The 19,962-nt window shown below is 50.5% G+C and overlaps 2 protein-coding genes across 2 annotated transcripts; both read right to left on the bottom strand.

Moving 5' to 3' along the window:
- Positions 1–943: 943 nt before the first annotated feature.
- Positions 944–4,988, bottom strand: PROB1 (proline rich basic protein 1). The gene has a single exon (XM_090288204.1). The coding sequence runs from the start codon at positions 4,921–4,923 to the stop codon at positions 1,858–1,860; it is 3,066 nt and encodes a 1,021-aa protein (XP_090144330.1). The 5' UTR covers positions 4,924–4,988; the 3' UTR covers positions 944–1,857.
- Positions 4,989–6,590: 1,602 nt separating this feature from the next.
- Positions 6,591–11,644, bottom strand: SPATA24 (spermatogenesis associated 24). The gene is made up of 6 exons (XM_090289406.1): positions 11,493–11,644; positions 10,259–10,324; positions 9,896–10,026; positions 9,741–9,811; positions 6,848–6,950; positions 6,591–6,742 (listed from the first exon to the last, which is right to left on the bottom strand). The coding sequence occupies exons 1-6, from the start codon at positions 11,607–11,609 to the stop codon at positions 6,613–6,615; spliced, it is 618 nt and encodes a 205-aa protein (XP_090145532.1). The 5' UTR covers positions 11,610–11,644; the 3' UTR covers positions 6,591–6,612.
- Between the last annotated feature and the right edge of the window lie 8,318 nt (positions 11,645–19,962).

Below are 19,962 nucleotides of genomic sequence, written 5' to 3'. Positions count from 1 at the left end.
AAAGACACATAGGAACTGGTACTTCCCAAGACCTGGGATCTGGCCACGTGGCAGGCACTGTGCTGAGCACCTTGGGGGAGGAGGTGTTTGGTTACTATCATCTTTATTCCACCACAAGGACACGAAAGCTCAGTGAGAAGTGACAAATCCAAGGCCACACATCTTGAGGGGCCATGCTGAAATTGGAACTCAGACTTGATTGACCCCAAAGCCCACTGGCCACTCAGCCATTAGGAGGAATGATGCCATAGGCATGGTTGCCAGACTAGGGACACCACAGTGTATGAAAGACACACGTGATCTCCTTCCCTAGTGTCCCCTCCACCCAGGCTGTACCCAGGCATGAAAGGGCATTGTGGGGGTGTTAAAGGGTCACAGCAGGAAATCAGACACCTTACACCAATTGTTCTAGCCATCATAGCTCATTGGGTCAGTGATTTATTGCTCACCAGGATGAGGTGACAGGCCCAAGGCCCTCCATGTTATGGAAACAGCATCTCCGGCCACAAAAAGATGTCCAGCTTTTTCTGGCTCATAGCTCTCCCAGTCAGATTCTGGTTCAAGGCAGGAGGGTAGGGACTCCAAGGGCCCCTGGCCCCCCAGGAACATGAAACTTAATCAAGACCTCCATCTCCATCCCTAACACTGCTTCTAATGGGCACTCTTCTTCCCCCAACTCATAACAGCACACTCCTGTCCAGCAAGACCCAGGCACTTCAAGCTCAGAACTAAACACAGACTCCCACACAGAGCACCTTCCACTTACTCCATGCACCTTCTTCCGCCCTTCTTAGAGGCTCCTGGAATCTCAGGGCAGTTGGAACACATGCCCTGGATCCTGTCCCTTACTATGGTGTGACCAGCCCGTAGAACCCGCGCCTCTTGGCATGGTTGTCACATCTGTTACTGAGGGCTCTAAGTTTCTCTGGCCAGCCCCACACAGAGGCATCCCTTCTACTGCCAGCCCTAACCCACCTTCTACCCCACCCAGAAGGGGCAAGAGGCTCCTCTGGAACAATAGTTCAACCATTTTTCTGCTTGTAAGTCCTTTCTGATGACTCACTTCATCTGCTCCCTACACAGGGCCGGAATGGCTGAAGTCCCCATTCCTGGCCCCAGGATGAGCCAGCTCAGCTCTGAGGGCTTAGAGAAGCCAAGTCAGAGGCTGGGGTTGAGGGGAGAAAAAAGGGTGGGACTCCCAGCTAGAGACCACAGCCACTTTCCCACCTGCCCCCTAGTATCCCATAGCACCTCCTATATTACTTCCCTGCTCCACCTCCACCTGCTGTCCCCACAGTTCCCCTTCTCAGACGCAGCCTGGCCCGGCTGCACCAGCCACTTTCCTCTACAGCCTTCCAGGCCAAGGCTTAAATTCTCTTCCAAAGAATAACAGATTTGATTTCCAGAGTCCTTCTCCCTCTATCCTGCTGTTGCTCACTAGCCTGCTCCACTTCAGCTGGGCCCACCTTCAGGGAGGGACAGACTACTGCCTCTGGGGGCAGCTCTGTCCCCTGCTGCTCCCAATTTCTGCTGCTCCTAGGGAACCCCAACACCCCCTCAGCCTGGCTCCTGGGGACAAGTCCTTAGACTCCTCACTTACACACACACACAAACACACTACACTCTGGGAATGCTTGGGAAAGGGGTATACAATGCTGTTGTGGAAGGAAGGCAGTCACTTCCTGAGCTCCAGCTCCATCAGCTCTGAGGTCTCATATATTCTCTGAAGGTAACTTCTGGTTTGAGGACTAGATGAGATGAGCGAAACAGGTGACAGAAGAAGGGCAGGGGATGGACGCCTGAACCTTTTAAGGACATCAACAGGCCCCAACATCATGGGGATCAGGCCCTGGGGCCTCACACAGGGAACACGGAGCCCTTGCCGGGCTGGGCAGGACCCAGGCTGGTGGGAGGAGCACAGAGAAGCAGAGGGGGTGCGGTGCTGGGGGTTCCACTCACGGGCAGGTAGTACATCCCGTCCAGGGGCCCCGCCTCTGAGGCCCAAGGTAGCTGGGTGCCGCTGAAGGGTGGCGGGCCCGGGGATGGTGGCAGTGAAAGCCCAGGGATAGGCCCATAGGCGGACGGGTAGAGGCTGGGGTTTAGGGCCAGCGGGGTGTAGATGTGTCGGGGTGGCCCCAGGGGAGAGGGCGGCAGAAGCACCTCCACGTACTGCCCGCTCTCAGGGTCGAAGAACAGCCGCAGCCGAGGCTGCCGCGGCGCCTCCACAAAGTAGTAGCGGCCGCTCTCGGGGTCCACCAGGACCTTTCCAGTGTGCGCGGCCCCAGGTGGCCTGCGTGACCCCTGGGAGTGGCCTTCTGGGGACTGGTCAGTTGGAGGCGCGGAGGCTGCGCGGGGATGGGGCGGGGCCATTCTACCCGCCAATGCCTGGGGCTCCCGCAGGAGAAGCGCCTGGGTCGCAGTCGCAGGCTCGGGGGTCGAAGGGAGAGTCTGCAATTTGGGTGCTCTCCCAGGGCTCGGGCTGGGGTGCACCTGAGTAGAGCTGGGGTGTGGTGGTCCAGACGGTTGGACTCCTGCTGGCCCAATGGACGGCTGCTGGGGTGAGGTGCGAGCTCCACCTAGAGGGCTCATCGTACTCTCACTGTCGGGGACAAGGCGCTGGGTCTCCGTAACCGGGTTCTCCCCTCCAGGGCGGCGCACCAGGACTCCCCGGGGTTCCTCCTGCCGGCGGCCCAATGCCAGGGCACCAGGCAGACGGATCTCAGTGCGCGCAAAGGGTTTCGCTGTGCTGTTCTCTGCCCTCCGCCGCACGGCCCCGTTAGGCTGCGAAGCATCTGGGGGCGCTGTGTTGGGGGACGGCTCTGGGGACTCGTAGGGGTGCGATACGACCGGCAGAAAGTCCTTGAGATAAACGGAAGTATAGTGAGCCGGGGCGGGGGTCCCCAGCACCTGGAGCTCTTGTGTCTTCGATGCACCACCCTCCTCCCGACTGGAATCCTCAGGAGGCGCAGGCAACCCTGAGCGTGGAATTACCGCAGGAAAGCTCGGCGCGTAAGTGGTCTTCACCATTTTGCGCACGTCTCGGGGCCGCGGAATAGCCACGCGCGGGCGTCCCAGGGCCGCTTCTCCGGGGCCGAAGGCTTCCGGGCGCACATCCGAATCCGCCGGGCCCAAGAGGCGACTGAGGGGCAGGTCGGGTGCAGCCACCTCTGGCGACCGCTGACTGCCTCGGGAGGCAGGATCTGGCATCTCCTGCGTGGAGGGGCTCTGAGCCTCCCTTAGCTCTGGAGTCCTGGGCGAGGATGGTATAGATGGCGCCAGCTCCCCCTGGACTACGCCGTTCACAGCTTCCCGCGTAAAGACTATCGATGACCTCTGCATTGTGGGATCCCATGTCTCTTGGGGCAATGGGCTCCCCATCCCAATAGGATGATCTGGAGCCTCGCCTGAGGACAAGGCCGGCGGGGATGGGCTCCTACTCCCCTTTACTGTAGCTCGGATTACGGGCTGCGGAACCTCCCACAGTGAAGGAGCCTCGGGGGATGGGCCTCTTGCCTTGGCAACACCTGGATTCCACTGAGAAAGGGTCGGAGGTGAAGAGTTTTTTCTGCTGACAGTTTCCTCGACGGTGGGATCCTGATTTTCCCTTACAGAGTATTCCTCGGGGAAGCACGGACTACTCACCCTCTGAATAGCCCGATTCCACGGGGACAGGTTCTGCGAGGCAAGGCAGTGAGAACCCCGCACGGCTCCATTTGGAGCCTGCCACAGCGAGGACGGGCTCCTCGGCCTCACAGCCTTACTAGGAACTTCCCAGGGGTCCCTGGATTCAAAAGGCGGACTCTGTGGTCTCAGAACCGTTCGATCCGGATCCTCCCCCGGGAACCTAGTCTTGAGTTCCTGGTTCTTCGCCTCCTGGGTCTTCTCCCCTGACTGCAGGAAGATGCTGGAACTAACTGGACCCAGTGGCTCGGTCCCGGGCGAAGGTCTGTCGCGCCGAATCGCGCGTTCTCGGAGGCTGGGCCACGGTCGTGGGGCTCTGGCAGGGGTTGAATTATACTGCACGCGGGGTGGTCGAGACCTTCCATCCTCCTGGACTATTCGTGTACTCCTGGCCATTTTCCGCGTCTCGGGCTCTGGTCGATCCGTGGGCTCGAAAGTGGCGCTGCTTGGGGCAGGAGCCGCGGAGTTCAGTTTTCTGGCCAGCGCAGTCTGCACGATGCCCGCGGCGGCCTGCAGGCGGCCCAGGGACTCGTCCAGGGAGCCGGTGCGCAGGAGCAGTCGGGGGCGCGGTGCGCCGGCTTCCTGCGGGGGACTCCGAGGCCTCGGGCGCAACTCAATCTGGCGCTTAGGCACCGTTCGGGGCCTGGCGGGCGCCGCACGCTCCTCCAGCGCTACCTCCACACATTCGAACTGCGCTGGGGTGGCAGGACTTGGCCCACAGGGCCGTAGCTCCAGGTAGGTGGCCCAGCGGGAGCCAACGTCGGGCGGCTGGAGCTGTAGTGCGGCGGGGGCGGGAGACTTGGGCCCTGGCAGAGAGAGGCCGTGGGGAGCCCGCGCTGTGATCTGTTGCACCTCGCTGTCCGCCGAGTCAGAGGGGCTGAACAGGGCCCCGGTGCCGAAGATGACTTCCATTTCCCCCGACGGCAGCATGCGCAGCTGGGGCTGGGGTGGCCGCGGGCCTGAGCCCGGGCCTCGCGGGAAACCCGAGCCTGGCCGGAGCTGCTGGAGGCTATTCTGGGCGCTGACGGACAGGCGAGGCTGCGCACCCGCCCCCAGCGCAGGGGCCACCCGGGGCCAATTCGCCCGGCCCTCCGCGTCCGGCCCAATGTCCGGGGGCTGTGGAGAACCCGGAGCCGTGTGGTAAGAACCTGACGAACCGGAGGAGTCCTGGCGCCGCGCGGGGGCCGAGGGTAGTTGACCTGTGAGCCCGGGCAGGGCTGGCGGGGCGAGCGCGATCAGCATCGTGGGGCCGGACGCCGCTCACTACCTCCCTCGCATTCGCCTCTGCTGGTGCCGCGGACGCCTGCACTGTCCCCGCCCCACCCGCAGATGCCAAGGGGTCACCGCGCCTTAAAGTGGCCGCGACCGCTCCCAACCTAGCGGTACCGCCGGCAGGAGAGATCTGGACCCTGGGCCTTATCCTCCCAAGCCCCTTCTCTGGCGCGGCCTGGCACTCCAGGTTTTGGCTCACAGGCAGGTGAGGAGAGGAAACTGAGGCTGATTGGAGAACTGCCTGAGGTCAAGTACTGTGGCATGTGGATCAGTGTGTGAGCCAGGGGATCAGACTTTCCTGCCAGGCAACTCAGGTCATGCCAACAATTTCATCTTTCCCTCAGTGCCTTCCCATCACAGGCAGGGCATCCTTGCTCCCTGGCTCTGTCATCCCATCCCAGCTGGAGCTCCTAACAGTACATCCACTTTCTTTGACCTGTCACTCCACAACCTTGGATAGAGGAGCATTGCCTGGAGGACTCCCTCAAATCCAAAAGTTGTGCTTGGGACTTCAGGAAGTTGCTGTCCCTGGCTAGGCCTAATACTGTTAGTGGGAACTTATTGGAAGGAGCTGGAGTGGACAGCTCTTTTACAGGCTGCCTTGGCAACCAGGACAAGTCCTGGATGCTGATGTGGGCTCTCTTAGGAACCTTTTTGGTAGCTGTGGTCCCCTCTCTAAAGTCCCACTGAGGCAGGAAGTCCATTGTGCTCCCGCAGGCACTCATTCAGCCTCCACCCCCTCAGCACTAGCCCTGGGGACAGGCACTGTTCGGGAAGCAGCCACAATCTCTGAGACAATGACAATGGGCACCATTTGTCCTTAAACTTCTGACTTCAAGGTCCTGCATGACTCAGGCCCCAGTTGGCCTTGGAGCAAGAGCACTGGCCCTCCTGTGCACTTAACTTTCACACTGACCCAGGAAAGGCTAACTTGACAAATCTGACTCAGCCTCCCTAGTGGGTCCCCTGCCACGATGAGTCCCTGTGATCACCTAGCCATCACTGATGGCTTCTGAGAGGATGAAGCCTGTTGTGGCCCCTTCACAGTCTGTTTCCCCACTGTAAAAATAGACATAGCATTATCCTTTTCCCTCCATTTTTGTGAAGACTGATGAGCTTCTGTCCAGGGAAAGTGTAAGAAGGTGCACATGTAATTCACAATATAACAGTTTTGTTGTGGAAACTGATTTCCTAAATTTATTGTGGTCCTGGAACCCACTGTCTCTGAGTTCTCCGGTCAGGTCTTTCTCTCTCTCTGTCTCTCTCTCTCTCTCTCTCACACACACACACACACACACAGCTGTTTATATAGGCAGGGATTAAATAATGAGTAAGAAAGGACAGTGCCCACTAGACAACAAAGTAGTTCTTCCCTAGGCTGCAGTCCCATAATCCCATGGACCCTCTGACAGGTGGTGGTCCAAAGCCTGTTCCCCACCGAGTCCCTGGTAATTTCTCACTTAGGTCACCAAGGTTCAGGAGGCAGGCAGGGAAGAAGGAGTGCCTTCTGCCTCTTATCCTGCCTCTTCCTTGGGGGCCAGGCCACTGGTGAGGCTTGAAGGGGTACCCACAGGGATAGGAAGGGTCAGAATAGGGATCCCCACAGCAGAGAAGGCAGAGGTCAGCTTACAAACAGAGATCAGAAAGTTGACAACCATTTTATTTTTCCCTGGGATGCTGGTGGCTCTGGGCCTGACGTGTCCCTAAGGCTTTCTTATGCTTCTGGTCCAGCACCCTGGCCATGTAGTTCTCCTGCTGCTTCTGGATCCGGAAGTCAGACATGTGATTCCTGCAAGGAGCCGGCTAGGCATGGGCTGGGGACAGCCCATGGTAGGGGCCAGAGGTCTGGCTCCCACATCCATCAACAACCCCCAGCCTGTCCATGACCCCTCACCTGAAGATCTGTTTCTGTTGGCTGATAACTTGCTGCAATTCCTTAATTTCATTCTCTTTGCCATTAAGTATATCTTCTTGCTTTATAATGTGAGACTCAATTTCTGTTGGGGAGAGAGGCATGGAGGAGGTGGTTCCATCCCATGGTTCCTTCCTGAGATAAGGCATTCCCTTATGGGTCTTTTCAGAACTTGGCTCCCCCCACCCAGAGGTTCTTCATGAGTAGCTGTTAATACTTTAGTAAGAATGAATTTATTATGGAGTCTTGATGGGGTGGTGGGGACACAATGTCTGATGAATGTGTCAGTGACTTCACAACTCTCTTTCAGACCAGGTGACACACATGAGGGCAGGCAAAGGTCCTTGGAGAGAGGTGGCAGCCCTGCCCAGAGGCAGGAGTATGAATGGCTCCTGGCCTGAACTCCTGCAGATCTTTGCAGGTACCACCTCTTTGGTGAGGCCCTCCCTAGTCTAAAATTATAACCCTTTCCAATACTTCCTATCCCTTTTCCCTGCTTTATTTTTCTTCTTAACATTTATATCTAACATACCATATATTTACTCATTTACCTTCTCCCCAACTAGTGTAAGGACAAGGATTTTTGTTTTATTCATGGTTTTAAGCATAAGGTCTAAAATAGTAACTGGCACAAAGGAGGTGCACAATAAATTTGTGGAATGAACAAACAGGATGTCCCCTGGGGGTTTATGACTTAGAAACATCACCTAGTTTGGTCATCTCAATTCAATCAGACCTACTGAGGACCTGCCAGATATCCAGCCCCATGCAGGGTCCCTGCCCTAGAGGCAACAGCTCCTGAAAGGAGTGGTAGGACTCAGAAACTGAGTAGAGGACAGAATAAGGTGACGCTGCAATGAATATTGGTGAGACAGTACTACCACTTTGGGCAAGCTGCCTCCTTTTCAGACCAATGTCCTCATCTATTTATATAGATGTGGACAGAGACAGCCCCTACAGGGTGGGGAGGACCCAGGGGGCAAAGCTTACCCGCTAATTAAGTGCCCATTGGATGCAAGGATGATTTTTGTAACTTGGGTCAGAATCTAGTGTGGCTTCAGGGATCTGGGGGGTGCTTCATTTACATAACTGTCCCTCAGGAAGCCCTGGAAAATTCTGATCCTCATAGGAAGAAAATTCCACTGCCTTTAAAGTTTAGACAAAGAGTAACTGAAACAAAAGCTTTGAAAATACAGACATGCTGAAGCACTTAAGGTCTCAGAAGAGACAGTTTGGTAAAAAGTTAAGGCACATTATAGAAAAGAGGAGACACAGGTGAAGGAAGAGAAGGAAAACATGAGCTCATGGGGTCATCAAAACTCCTTCCCCAGGTCATCAAGCTAAGCCTCACTCATTGCTTATGAAGTTCTCTTGAGAAAAAGCATCAAATATTTATGTAAATCTTTTAAAATAAATGAGATAAATGTAAAATAAATGGCACCCAATGAGAGGATGTTTAGAAAAGTCCTTTGAAAAGATTCAGGAACTACGTAAGTAAAACCACACAAAGGGAAGTGGTAGCAGGAGGCAAAGGCCAGGAGGAGGCCAGGGGGAGGTTCAAGTCACCAGATTTGCACAGGTGAGGGCTTATGCCCCAGTAGGGGGATTGAGGACATTCTGGGGGGAAGCAGCCAGGCTCCACCCCTGTGACTCACACACACCTTCTACAAGCAGGTGCAGAGCCCTGCGGCCTTGATGATCTCTAGGGAATGCCCTGAAGGAAGGATGTCTTTTCTTAGCACCCCCAGGAAAGGACCCTAGGTTCCTTTTAGAGAAGTGGAGATGGGGATATCCAGAGAAAGGGAAAGGACTAGAGACCAGGTCCTTGGGTATGAAGGCAGTGACTGCCTGTTGCGCCGCAGGAGGCCCTAATGGGAGCCCTTGATCAAACAACCCATGAGGCCTGTCAGGCCACCTGGCCAGATCAAGATGGCAACATGCTGGCAACTTACCCGTGAGAATACTCACCCAAGGGACAGAGAAGGCTGGATTGGAAAGTAAGAGGATGCCCAAGACTCCAGGTGGGGCCCCTTAAGAGAGACCCTGAATCTCTTTTGGGCCGGAGCTTTGGACTCTGGCCTATTCAAAATCTGCTGCAGTGAATGAAGCAGATGTATGTGAATTGCCATCTATTTCTTAAAATAGGTATGAGGAGTTCAGCATTCTGGGAAAATCAAAGTGGATAGCTGATTGAAAGTGCCCTGCAACTCAGAGCACCAACTGCCAAGTGGTTACATACATCTGCATGGAGCAGAGCTGAAAACTAATGGCTAACAGAAACACTTTACTTGGCCCATACAATATTTTTAAAATTTCTAAATCAGTTGCCAATACTAAAAAGTCAGAAAAGCTTCCATTAAAACTGATTTCTTTTTTAAAGCTCAGACAGTACTGGACCCCCATTTCCACAGCAGAGGAGCTAAGCCCTTAAGAAGCATGGTTCTTCACATCACCGCAGTCCCCACTCCTCCCTACTATCCCAATCCAGAGATTAGAGGTCAGCTCCCAAATAGGACTGTGCTTGCCCTGTTGTTCCTCTTTTAATACAGTTATGAGTAAAGTACACTATTTCTAATATCCATCAAAAGTGGAAAAACAAAAGGTGGACTAAGAAAAGTTGTATGTTTCAAGAAAAATGGGAGCAAACCCATTCCTTTATGGTGATGAAGAATATTGTACACCAACAGCTTCCCTCATTTCCGTGGCCTGCCTGGTCCCTGAAGGCCTTTGCGAAGGTGTGGCCCACTTGGGCCCGCCTGTATCCTCAGCCGGGGACAGAAGTTGGGATGAAGCCCTGTCCTGGACATGGGCATGTAGCAGTTAGGGAAGAGCCCAGGTATGTGAGCTTGGGAAGGAGCACGGGCCTCCCGCCTACCATTGCACTTGGTGATGAGCTGGTCCTTCTTGCTGGACTCCTGCAGGGCTTTGCTCTTGACAGTGGAGAGCCTTGTGGAGAACATAAGAAAGGGTGGGAAGGCTGACAGGCAGTTGAGATCCCTAATCTTTCCCCCCCTACCAGTGCCCACTCACGCCTTTTCAAAGGCCAGCTTCTCTTTCTCCAGCTGTTTAGACAGCACCTCTACTTCTCCGAGGGCAAACTGCAACTTTTCCTCTTCCTTAGCCAGGAGGACCTTGGTCTTGGCATGAGCAGCTTTCTCTTCCTGCATGGGCAATACCAGTAACCTTATTACCCCAAGCCACCTTGGGTCTCCTAGGCTCCCTTAACTAGCTTAGCTCCCTTACTCAGAGGGCCACACAGAAACCAGGGCACAGGAAGATTCTGTCCTCATTACTTGGGCTGGAGGCTCTCAGAGGCCAATACTCAATAACTCTGCTCAATCACAGGGATCCCAGGACACAGAAGATAAGGAGCCTGCAGAGGCTATTACTCACCACCAGCTTCTTCTCCACTGCCTCGAACTCTTCTTTACTGACAAAATTTTCATCCTGGAGAACCATCTGTAAAAGAACCTGGCTCAGGAAGGGCCTGGGGCTGAAGTGTCAGGGACCAGGAGCAAGGATGGATAATGGGATGGATAATGGGATGAAGCCCAGGGCACCTAAGATGAGACTGGGGCCCTCGGAAGGGGGAATTCGGTTCCACAAAGATTCACTGAGGCCCAGCTCTAGGTCCTGCCTGCAAGGAGCAGCTAGTCTTATACGGGAGATAGCCCATGCCCAGCACTTGTAACATGGTGTGTGCTATGATGGAGGAGCATAAAGTGGTGTTCAGAAGAGGTGCCTGACCTGGCCTGGGGGTCAGAACTGCTTCGGGAGAAGGAAACATCAAATCAATCCTGAGGTCTGACTGCTATATAGGGCTGGGCCAGAAGAGAGATGGAAGAAAAAAGTGTTCTAGCCTGTGAGAAAAAGGCCAGGGATGGAGCCTACCTCTTAAGGAAGCCAATAGGAAGAGCTGGGTACCTTCAGGGAATTTAAAGTAATTCAATGCTTAGGTGTCTACATACAGCCATTAGAATGAGAAAGAGAGGTGCAGTAATCTTATTTCTGAGATGGAGTTATTTCCCGTCTTTTTTATCAAGATAGAAAACAAAAACAGAAAAACCATGAACTCCACCTGGCTGGTATTTTACCATGTCTGTCCAGAGAATCTGTGGCTCCAATGCTTTGCTCCCATTAACTGGGGTTTGATAGAGAAAGCAAAAGCAAAGGGACATAATGGGGTAAGAAGCCCAAGCCCTTAAATTATCGTGTGCAAGGGCTAAACCTATGCTTACTGCACTCAGCGTTAGACACTGGGGAGGGTATGTCCCTAATAGGGAGGATGCCTGAACACGAGGGCCCTGGGAAGTCAGTGAAGTCATCTCCAACTAGAAAGGGGAAAATGAGACTCAGTGGATAGATATGGCCTTATCTACCAGAACCTGCACAACCAGGCAGAGCGAGTAGAGAACAACTTGATTTTGATTTAAATTCCCTTGTAAAATATTAATAAGATTCTGCCCCTTTTGACTCCACCCCCACAAGCCATAACACATCTGGGCCCCGCCTCCTTCTGATGACGCATTTGGCAAGGGGCTCTCGGCACGCCCCTTGCTTCGGGACAGGGTCTGGCCCCAACCCCACCATTTAGGCGGCCTCTCCCTCAGCTCTTCTGGCTGCGTACCACGTTCCTCAGCTGATGGATCAGTTCTTCCTGAGATTCAATCACGTCCCGCAGTTGGTCGAAGGCGAGACACACCGACCCAGAGCCCCCCTGCGACCACCCGGCGGGCGTAGCCATCTTTTACCCCCTCCAGCTCGTTGGAAATAGCTACCGGGGGCTGGCTCACCACGCCACCCACCAATGAGGATGCGACGCCACAGAGCACCCTGGCAACCGGGGGCGGGGGCTTTAGCTGTTAGCCGGGATGGGATCCGCCTCTTAAAGGAGTAGCCCGGGAAATTTAACAACTTTAAGGAATTTAAGTTTATGTAGAATTTGCCTGTTTTATATTGTGTTTCTCACGCAGTCCTAAGGAGCAGACAGGGCCGGACTAATATTGCTATTTCCTTTATGAGCCAGTGAACAGGCAACATACCCGCCCTCTGCCTTCTCCCAGAAACTGCAAGACTGTGAAGCAAGAGCCAGTTAAAGCAACACCTGCATCTGTAACTTCACATGCCCCTCTCCGATCCTAATCTCTAAATATACCCCAGAATATGGAGACTCCCCTCTCCTGTGTTCTCTCTTCCTCCTACAACATATGCAGTACTTAGAAGGCCTGAGCCTAAGCAATGAAGGTGAGGCTCAAGAATAGAAAAGGAGAGTGGTTTCACCCACTGGAGCCAAGTGCGACCATATCAGGGTACTGTGGAGGGCACTGAAGAAGTGTCTGACGAGATTAGAGCTGAAGTGGAGCATGAAGGAGACTTCTAAAACGGGTAGGGAATGATAAGGTGATCACACAGCTTCACCAAATCTCCCCCATTTCTGAAGCCCCGTTAAGATTGAGCTTGGGGAATATGAGAGCTAATATTTATTGAGTATTCACTATTTTGTGGCACAGTTATGCCACATGAGTATAATTTCACGTGATCTTTATAATAACCTTGAAAGTAGATTCTAATAGCCATATTTTACAGATGAGAAAATGTAGGTTCTCTGAGAGTGAACAACTTGCCCAAGGTCACCCAAGCTACTAAGCCTCAGAACGGTTTTCAGGTGGGCAGTTTGATTCTAGAGTCCATGTTCTTTTTTTGTTTGTTTTTTGTTTTTTTAAATTTTCATTTATTTTTAGAGAGAGGGGAGGAGAGGGAGAAAGATAGGGAGAGAAACAACGATGTGAGAGAGAAACATGATTGGCTGCATCTTGCAAGCTCCCTGACCAGGCACAAAGCTGACACCTAGACATGTGCCCTGACTGGGAATCAAACCGGCGACCTTTTGCTTTGTGGGACAACACCCAACCAACTGAGCCACAGGGGTCAGGACTAGAGTCATGTTTTTAACCATGATGCTGTGCTGCATTTTTGTTGAACATAATGGATACTGAAGTTATGGAAGCAGGAAATTACTATGATAAGGGGTTTGCAAAAAGTTGTTATCAGTGGCCAGGAAGGGAAGCTGCAAGTTTAGGTAGGCCTTTCAGGCTGCTCCCAGGGCTCCCGAGGGGCCTCTTTTTTAGCTGGATGTTGCGGCCTGACAAACGTGGTCATCCCAGTGATAGCCCTTGTTTTATCTTTCCTTGTTGCTTGTGTCTGTTCTCATGTCCCTGAGAGCAAGGCTATTTCTGCTTCTGTGATGGAAATGTTCATTGGCACTGTCTAGTACTTCAACTACTAGACAATGTGAGTTATTCAACCATTGAAATATTGCTCATGTGACTAAGGAATAGCTTTTTTAATTTAAAAAATTTTTAATTAGTTAAAATTTACATTTAAATAGTCTTATGTAGCCCTGACTGGTGTGGCTCAGAGGGTTGGGCATCATCCTGCAAATCAAAAGGTTGCAGTTTCGATTCCTGGCACGTGCCTGAGTTGCAGTCCAGGTCGCAGGTTGGGGGAATACAAGAGGCAACGGATCAACATTTCTCTCCCTTTCTTTCTCCCTCCCTTCCCCTCTCTCTAAAAATAAGTAAATAAAATCTTTTAAAAAAATAAAAGGCTTATGTGGCTAGTGGCTACTGTTTTGGACAGAACGAGCCTAGAGGATGCTGTATATACAGATCGTGTGCCTCAGCATAGAGCTTTCATGGAACTTTAACTATCAAATGTGAAACTCCTTGGACAAAGCTGCACATTTTTCTGGGGCAGTAATTCCTGAAATTTCTGCTTGAACTGTGTCCCCTCTGTAGGGTTTTTCATGAGGGGCTGCTTGATATCTCTTGCCATTCACCATTTACCTCCACTAGCTGGAACAGACTGCCTTGTACACTTAGGGTAAAACCCTGGAGCACAGTAGGCTCCAGCAGCTAGTTCCCTGGGGATGAACAGTTATGTGCAAGAGAGAACACTGGATACCAGCATAGTCATGAAGGATGGTCAATCGGTTGGGGACTACCACAGACTCCCACTCTCTAGGTCAATAAACATTATGAGCCCCTGTACAATCAGGGCTCAGTGGGGCTCAGGATTACATGATATCACAAACAGCTCTGTGATCCTGCCTCAGAAAGAGTGGCTTTCTACAGTGTTATCATCCTGACTGATGTTCTGGTTTTCTATTGCTGTATAACACACCACCCAAAATTTATACCTTGAAAAAAAACCATTTTGCTCAGGAATTTTCAGTTTGGTCAGAGTTCAATAATGAAAGCTCATCTCTGCTCCATTTAGTATCAGCTGGCATAGTTGTCACTCCAGTAACTAGCAAATTGGTGCTGGGAGCTGGGAGCTCATCTGAGACTGAGGACCCAGGGTCTTGTTCCTCTCCATGGACTTGGTGACTGGGTTCAAGAGAAAGCATTCAAAGTGACAGGAAATGGAAGGTGCCAGTTTCTTGAGGCCTGGGCCGAAACAGCAGCAGAATGTCACTTCTGATGTATTCTATTGATTGAGGAGCCACAGCGTCCAGCTTCAAGGAGAGCGGACACATCCCAAATTTTGATGGGAGGAATTTCAATTTGGGCTATACTTCCAGAAGAAGTCCTGACAGATGGCATGTCATTCCCTTCAGGATTCAGCTCAGATAAAATTAGACTGGAACTTAGACTAGTAGGGGAGACATAATAATCAAATAAACACTCAAATCTCAAACTAAGTCATTATTCAAATAAATAGCTTACAGTACAGCAGGTGCTAAGAGAGGAATGAGAATATTTTACTTATTATTTATTAATATGCTTTATGGATTATGGTGTTACAGTTGTCCCAATTTCTTTTCCCTCTGCCCCCCTCCACCCAGTGACCCCCCTCCCTCCAGTTGTCCCCCCCGCCTTAGTCCATGCCCATTGCTTGTGCATATAGTGTAGATCTTCTCAACATCTTCCTATCTACTCCACTCCCTCCTACTATGCTTCTTAATTCCTGTACCATCTCCCTCCCTTTCTTCCCTTCCCCCTCCCCGCTGACCCCCCCACAAAATGTTCCCCATACCTATAATTCTTTTCCCACTCTCATTGCCTACTTAGTTTGCCTTTGTTTCAATTCCCTAGCTCTGTTGTTGGTTGTTGTGATACAGTTTTCATTTTAATGTTCATAGTTTTGATCCCCCTTCTCCTAAACAAGTCCCTTTAACATTTCATATAACAGTGGTTTGGATCTGATGAACTCCTTCAGTTTTACTTTTCCCTGGAAGCACTTTCTCTGCCCTTGTATTCTGACTGACAGCTTCGCTAGATAGTAATCGTGGTTGTAGGTTTTTGCTTTTAATTACAGTACTTTGAATATTTCTTGCCAGTTCCTTCTTGCCTGTAGAGTTACTTTTGAGAAATCAGCTGATAGTCTTACTGGGACCCCTTTGTATGTAATTCTCTTCTTCTTTCTTGCTGCTTTTAAGATTCTCTCCTTATCTTAATTTTTGACATTTTGATTATAATGTATCTTGGTGTAGTTCTCCCTGGGTCCAGTTTTTTTGGAACTCTCTGTGCTTCCTGGACCTGGAAGTCTATTTCCTTCCCTAAGTTAGGGAAGTTCTGCTTCATTATTTTTCACAAAATTTTTCAATTTCTAGCTCTCCTTCACCTTCTGGCAACCCTATGATTCAATGTTGACCCACTTATAAGCTGTCCCATCGGTTTCTGAGCCTCTCCTCATCTTCCTCACTTTTCGTTTCCTCTTTCTGCACTGGTTGGCTGTTCCTTCCCTATGTTCCGATTTGTTGATTTGGTCCCTGGTTTTCTTTCCCTCACCACTAGTTTTGTATGTGTTTTAGTTCATTTCACCAGGACCAGTCTTCATTCCTTCCCTATCTTATTTAAGATCTGCTGTTAGGTCTGCAAACATTCGTATAACTGTTACAGAAACAGGGGAGTCCAAAAACAAACCCCAGAGTTTTCGGCTGGGAGGTAAGGAAAAGGAAGCAGCTTTCAGGATGCCCTTGCATGCCTGGAGCTAGTGGTTGGAAACATTGCTGCAAAGATCCGCTTTACTTCCAAGACTCAGGAAGATGGGAGGGATCTTGGACTGTGGGCTGGTACGGAAGAAGCAGACAGAGCCTATGTAGGGTTCTGTGAATGGTCAGGACTCTTTGCAACACCCACTGCGTGAGAGGACACAGGGAGAGAGAGGAGGCAGGGAGGAAGAGGGAAGCAGCTGAGGATATATTTTGGGCTGGCTCTGGCTCTAGGAGGCTCTCTCTCTCAGGCTCTCTCTGGCCCTCACGCCCTCACTCTCTGGCTCTTGTGGGCTCCCTCCATCTGGCTTGGAGAAGGGATCTCCAGGCTGCTTTAAGAAGAGGCTCTTGCCAGACTGCTTTGAGAAGGAGAGGAGATCCATGCGGTTTGCAGGAAGAAGGCAGTTTACAAGGAGGCTGAGAATGCAGGCGGTTCTGCATTGAGAGCTAGAGGGCACCACGGCACAAAAAGGACCTCCCCAATCAGAACTGAGTGATTGGCAGCTACTGGTAAAGCTGAACTGTGCCTAGGAAGTAGGGAAACGGTGTTTCTGACTTTCCTAAGACTGGCCAGGTCTGGGAGGGGGGGGCAGGACTATGTGTAAATAAACAATTATTTTTCTTTTCACCAAACTCTGGTATTCAGAGTTATAATTCTGGCTGCGGGCAATCGGGCCCCTAACTAAACAGCCCATGGGTTCTGTTTCAATCGGAGCAGCCCAGGGGTTCTGTTACATAACCAAAGCTCGGAACTGTGTCTCAGAAAGATTTCCTATCTGCTGAGCTGTTAGATCAGATATTTGCTGGCTGGTCAGCTGCATCACCGGGCTCTCTATCATGATCTGTACCATCCTGACAGTTTTGTGTTTACCTTTGCTTCCTGGGCAGGGATGTCACACCTCCTATGCTATAGGGGGCGGAACCCCGTGCACTCATCACTAACGGGTAACCCTTCTTACCACTCTGTGGCATTTTGTGTGGGGGCGGGGATCCAAGATGCATTCCTGCTGTTCACTCTCCACTTAGAGGCTGGGAGCCTCCTCCTCCGTACCCACCCCCTCTGGCTCTCACAGTCCGAGGCAATGGAAGTCTGCCTTCCCCGGCGTTGGAATCGCAAGCTGACTGGTCTGGTCTGCAGCCAGGGGTGCTCCACAGGTGCTTCTCATCTCCTCTTAAATACGGGTGTCTGTGCTTACCGCTGTCCCACCGCTGTCCTGCCGCCATCACTGCAGTTGCTGCTGGCAGCACAGCTTGACCTCTCTGCCCCGGCTTCGCCCCTCCTACCCGTCCGATGAGCACCACTTCTTTATAACTTTGTACATTGGACTTCCATGTAGCTTTATTTTCTGAAACTTCTGGTTATTTCTCATTTTGCAGTAGTTGTGGAATGTGTCAGTCTAGGCCTCCATGTTGGCCGGAAGTGGAATGAGAATATTTTAAAAGGAGATTTATCCTAGTCTGGGGAATGGGGAAGGCTTCTGTGAGGAAATGATTTTTGAACTGGAATACAGGAAGATAATTAGGAAGCACTTAGCAAAGAGGGGAGGGCCAGGTGAGTGGGAAAGGGTTCTAGAAAGAGGAACCAGTGTACACAAAGTCCCTGGGTTAGCAGAGTGTAGTAATGAAAAGGCTAGTATGGCAGGGGAAGAGGCCCGAAACTTGGTAGAGCCATATTAAATATCAGGCCATGGTAATTATTCTGGGGGCAAAAGAAAGCTACTGAAATATTTTAATCAAGAGGGTGGTGTGATCTAATTTATGCTTTGAAAAGATCTCTGTAGTTGCAGCAAGGCGTACACATCAGAGAGGCCATAAGTTAATGCACAGAGACTACTTATACTCGCGAGGCTGCTGCAAATTTTTATCAGAGAAAGTGGATGGTAGTTTGGGAGTCAAATGGTGTCAGAGGGAATGAAAAAAGTAGATGGATTTAGGATGTTCTGGAGGTAAAACTGTCAGGACTTAGCAATAATGGAGGGGATATGGGAAAAAGGGAGCCAAGGTGTTTTGGTTGTTTATTGCTGCAGACTACCACAAAATGTAATTAATGACTTAAAACAGCAACCCTTTTATTATTTGCTCATGAGTCTGCAGTTTGAAGAGGGCTCATTGGGGCAGCTAATTTTTGCTCTGCCCAATCAGCTGGCCTAAATCGATCATATATCTATGTTCTTAGTTCTTGCTGCCAGCTCAGTCATTTGGTTCTCCTCTGCATACCTTCTTCATGTGGTTAGCTTGGTGGTGTCAGGGAGGCTGGACTTACATGGCAGCTGGCTTCCCCTGGTGCAAAAATGGAAGCTGCTAGTTTTGCCACATTGTATGGATTAAATATCAAAGGCCAGCCTAGATCAGAAAGGGGACTATGCAAGGGCATGAATATTAGGTGTGGTCCATTGGAAACCACAAGTCTACCACACGGTTTCCTGGGTTTCTGACTTTTGTACTTGGATGATGATGCTATTTATAGAAATGGGAGCACTCAAGGAGTGTTGCTCCCATCTCTTTCATTAAAAAATAAATCACTGTACTCTGTGAGAAGGGTGATTATATTTTAACTTCCTCTTCCTCAGAGTTGCTTTCACTGATCCCTCATACTGGATTAAATCTCTTTGTTATATATTCCCATGGTTCCCCTGGTATCCCCTTTGACATTCATCCTACTGGGGAGCACTATCTAAAGTTGGGTTCCCAATTAGATGTGAGCTCCAGGAGCCTCTGTGCTGGGTCTCACTTGTTCCTGACTCCCATCCCAAAAGCTCAGCTCACCTGACATATGTAAATTCTCCATCTTTGTTGAATTGAATCTCATCTGAATCTTTCTCCAAATGACAGGTAGACCAGTTGGGCTCTGGAGAACCCAACCAAAACATGTAGTGTATTTTTAAACCAAAACTTTCCTAAACATGGGCCACTGGGGACAAAGTCAGCAAGGAACTGAAATAACAGCTTATTTTCAGATGCTAAGTAGTTTTGGTCTGTACATTGGTTGTAATATGCTGCAGCTGCTGTTATCTGATAGAAAACACAGAACTGGTGATGGCACCAGGCTACCTATTGTTCTAAACACCAATAATTCCCCTGAAGGATGAGGGAAGACTGGGGAAGAGGGCAAGAGCTTCTCTAGTCTTCAGTGGCTCCGAGGGAGTCAGCAATATGCAGTGCCCAAGGGTGCCATGGGCAAAGGTAAAAGAAAAAAGGAAAAATATAAAGCCACTCTTTATATAAAATCATTTAATTTCTTTCTCGGTTAAAATACACTCAATCCGGATGTAGTAGATTAGGTGACCAGATTTTTTAGGATTCGGACTCCACCAGGAGCTGATTCCATCTGTGTCAAACCTGGCTCTGGTCACAGAACGTTCATGTCTTTAATTCCAAATACTGAATGGGATGCAAATGATGTAATCATATCTAACACATGGGTATATAGTTACTTGGAGGTCATTGCACAAGGTATCAACAATGCAGGCTCAAAAAATAAGATGTACAGTAACTTGGCCCTTTCCAAAAACAAGTGTATTAGGATACTAAGCTTATACCTTAAATGAATTCAAAATAAATACTAATTAAGTGCTAGATCCTGTGAGGAACAGTGCATGCAGAGACAACTTGCATGTGTGGCCAGTTATAACAGAAAACTTCTGGAATCCCAACAGTGCCTTCTCACAAAGCCAGTCCTGAGTGTAAGGATGAAAATGAGAATAACACATAGGTTGGCGAGGCTGCTGGATTCCATGTTCCAGTGGGGTTTGGAGTTCAATGTAATTTCTAATAGTTTCCAACAGAAAGCATAGCAATTGCATTTTCTTACTGGTCACTTCTTCGAATTTGTGAGGCCTGGAGCTGATCAAGGAAGTTCTGGTTTGAGCAGATGAATCCCAGGGTTGCTAATCTGGGGACATGGATGCCTTCAAGCTGCAGTGTCCCTTGTGGTGAGGATTTTCACGCTCCCCTCCTCATTGCTGATCATGTAGTGCAAAGACCACTATCATTCTAATGATGAGAGCTTCAGTTTCGGCTTGAGCCTCAATCCCTATTTCTTAGCCCCTCTCCCATCACATGTCTCCAATTTATACTAATGCTCAGGGACCCAGTCTAGAGC

The sequence above is a fragment of the Furipterus horrens genome, unplaced genomic scaffold (assembly GCF_987537825.1).
Source record: "Furipterus horrens unplaced genomic scaffold, mFurHor1.1.pri manual_scaffold_10, whole genome shotgun sequence".
In the NCBI taxonomy this organism is placed as follows: Eukaryota; Metazoa; Chordata; class Mammalia; order Chiroptera; family Furipteridae; genus Furipterus; species Furipterus horrens.
The sequence above is the reverse complement of the archived record's forward strand: the minus strand, read 5'-3'. Positions and strand labels throughout refer to the sequence as shown.

Bases quoted from the DNA above. Each gene is read 5' to 3' on its own strand.
- PROB1 (XM_090288204.1), bottom strand. From the start codon at position 4,923: ATGCTGATCGCGCTCGCCCCGCCAGCCCTGCCCGGGCTCACAGGTCAA.
- SPATA24 (XM_090289406.1), bottom strand. From the start codon at position 11,609: ATGGCTACGCCCGCCGGGTGGTCGCAGGGGGGCTCTGGGTCGGTGTGT. The intron at 9,812-9,895 runs GTGAGTGGGCAC...GTTCTCCACAAG, and splicing joins AAGCTGGCCTTTGAAAAGGC to GCTCTCCACTGTCAAGAGCA. The intron at 6,951-9,740 runs GTAGGCGGGAGG...TCTCCCCAACAG, and splicing joins GCTCATCACCAAGTGCAATG to AAATTGAGTCTCACATTATA.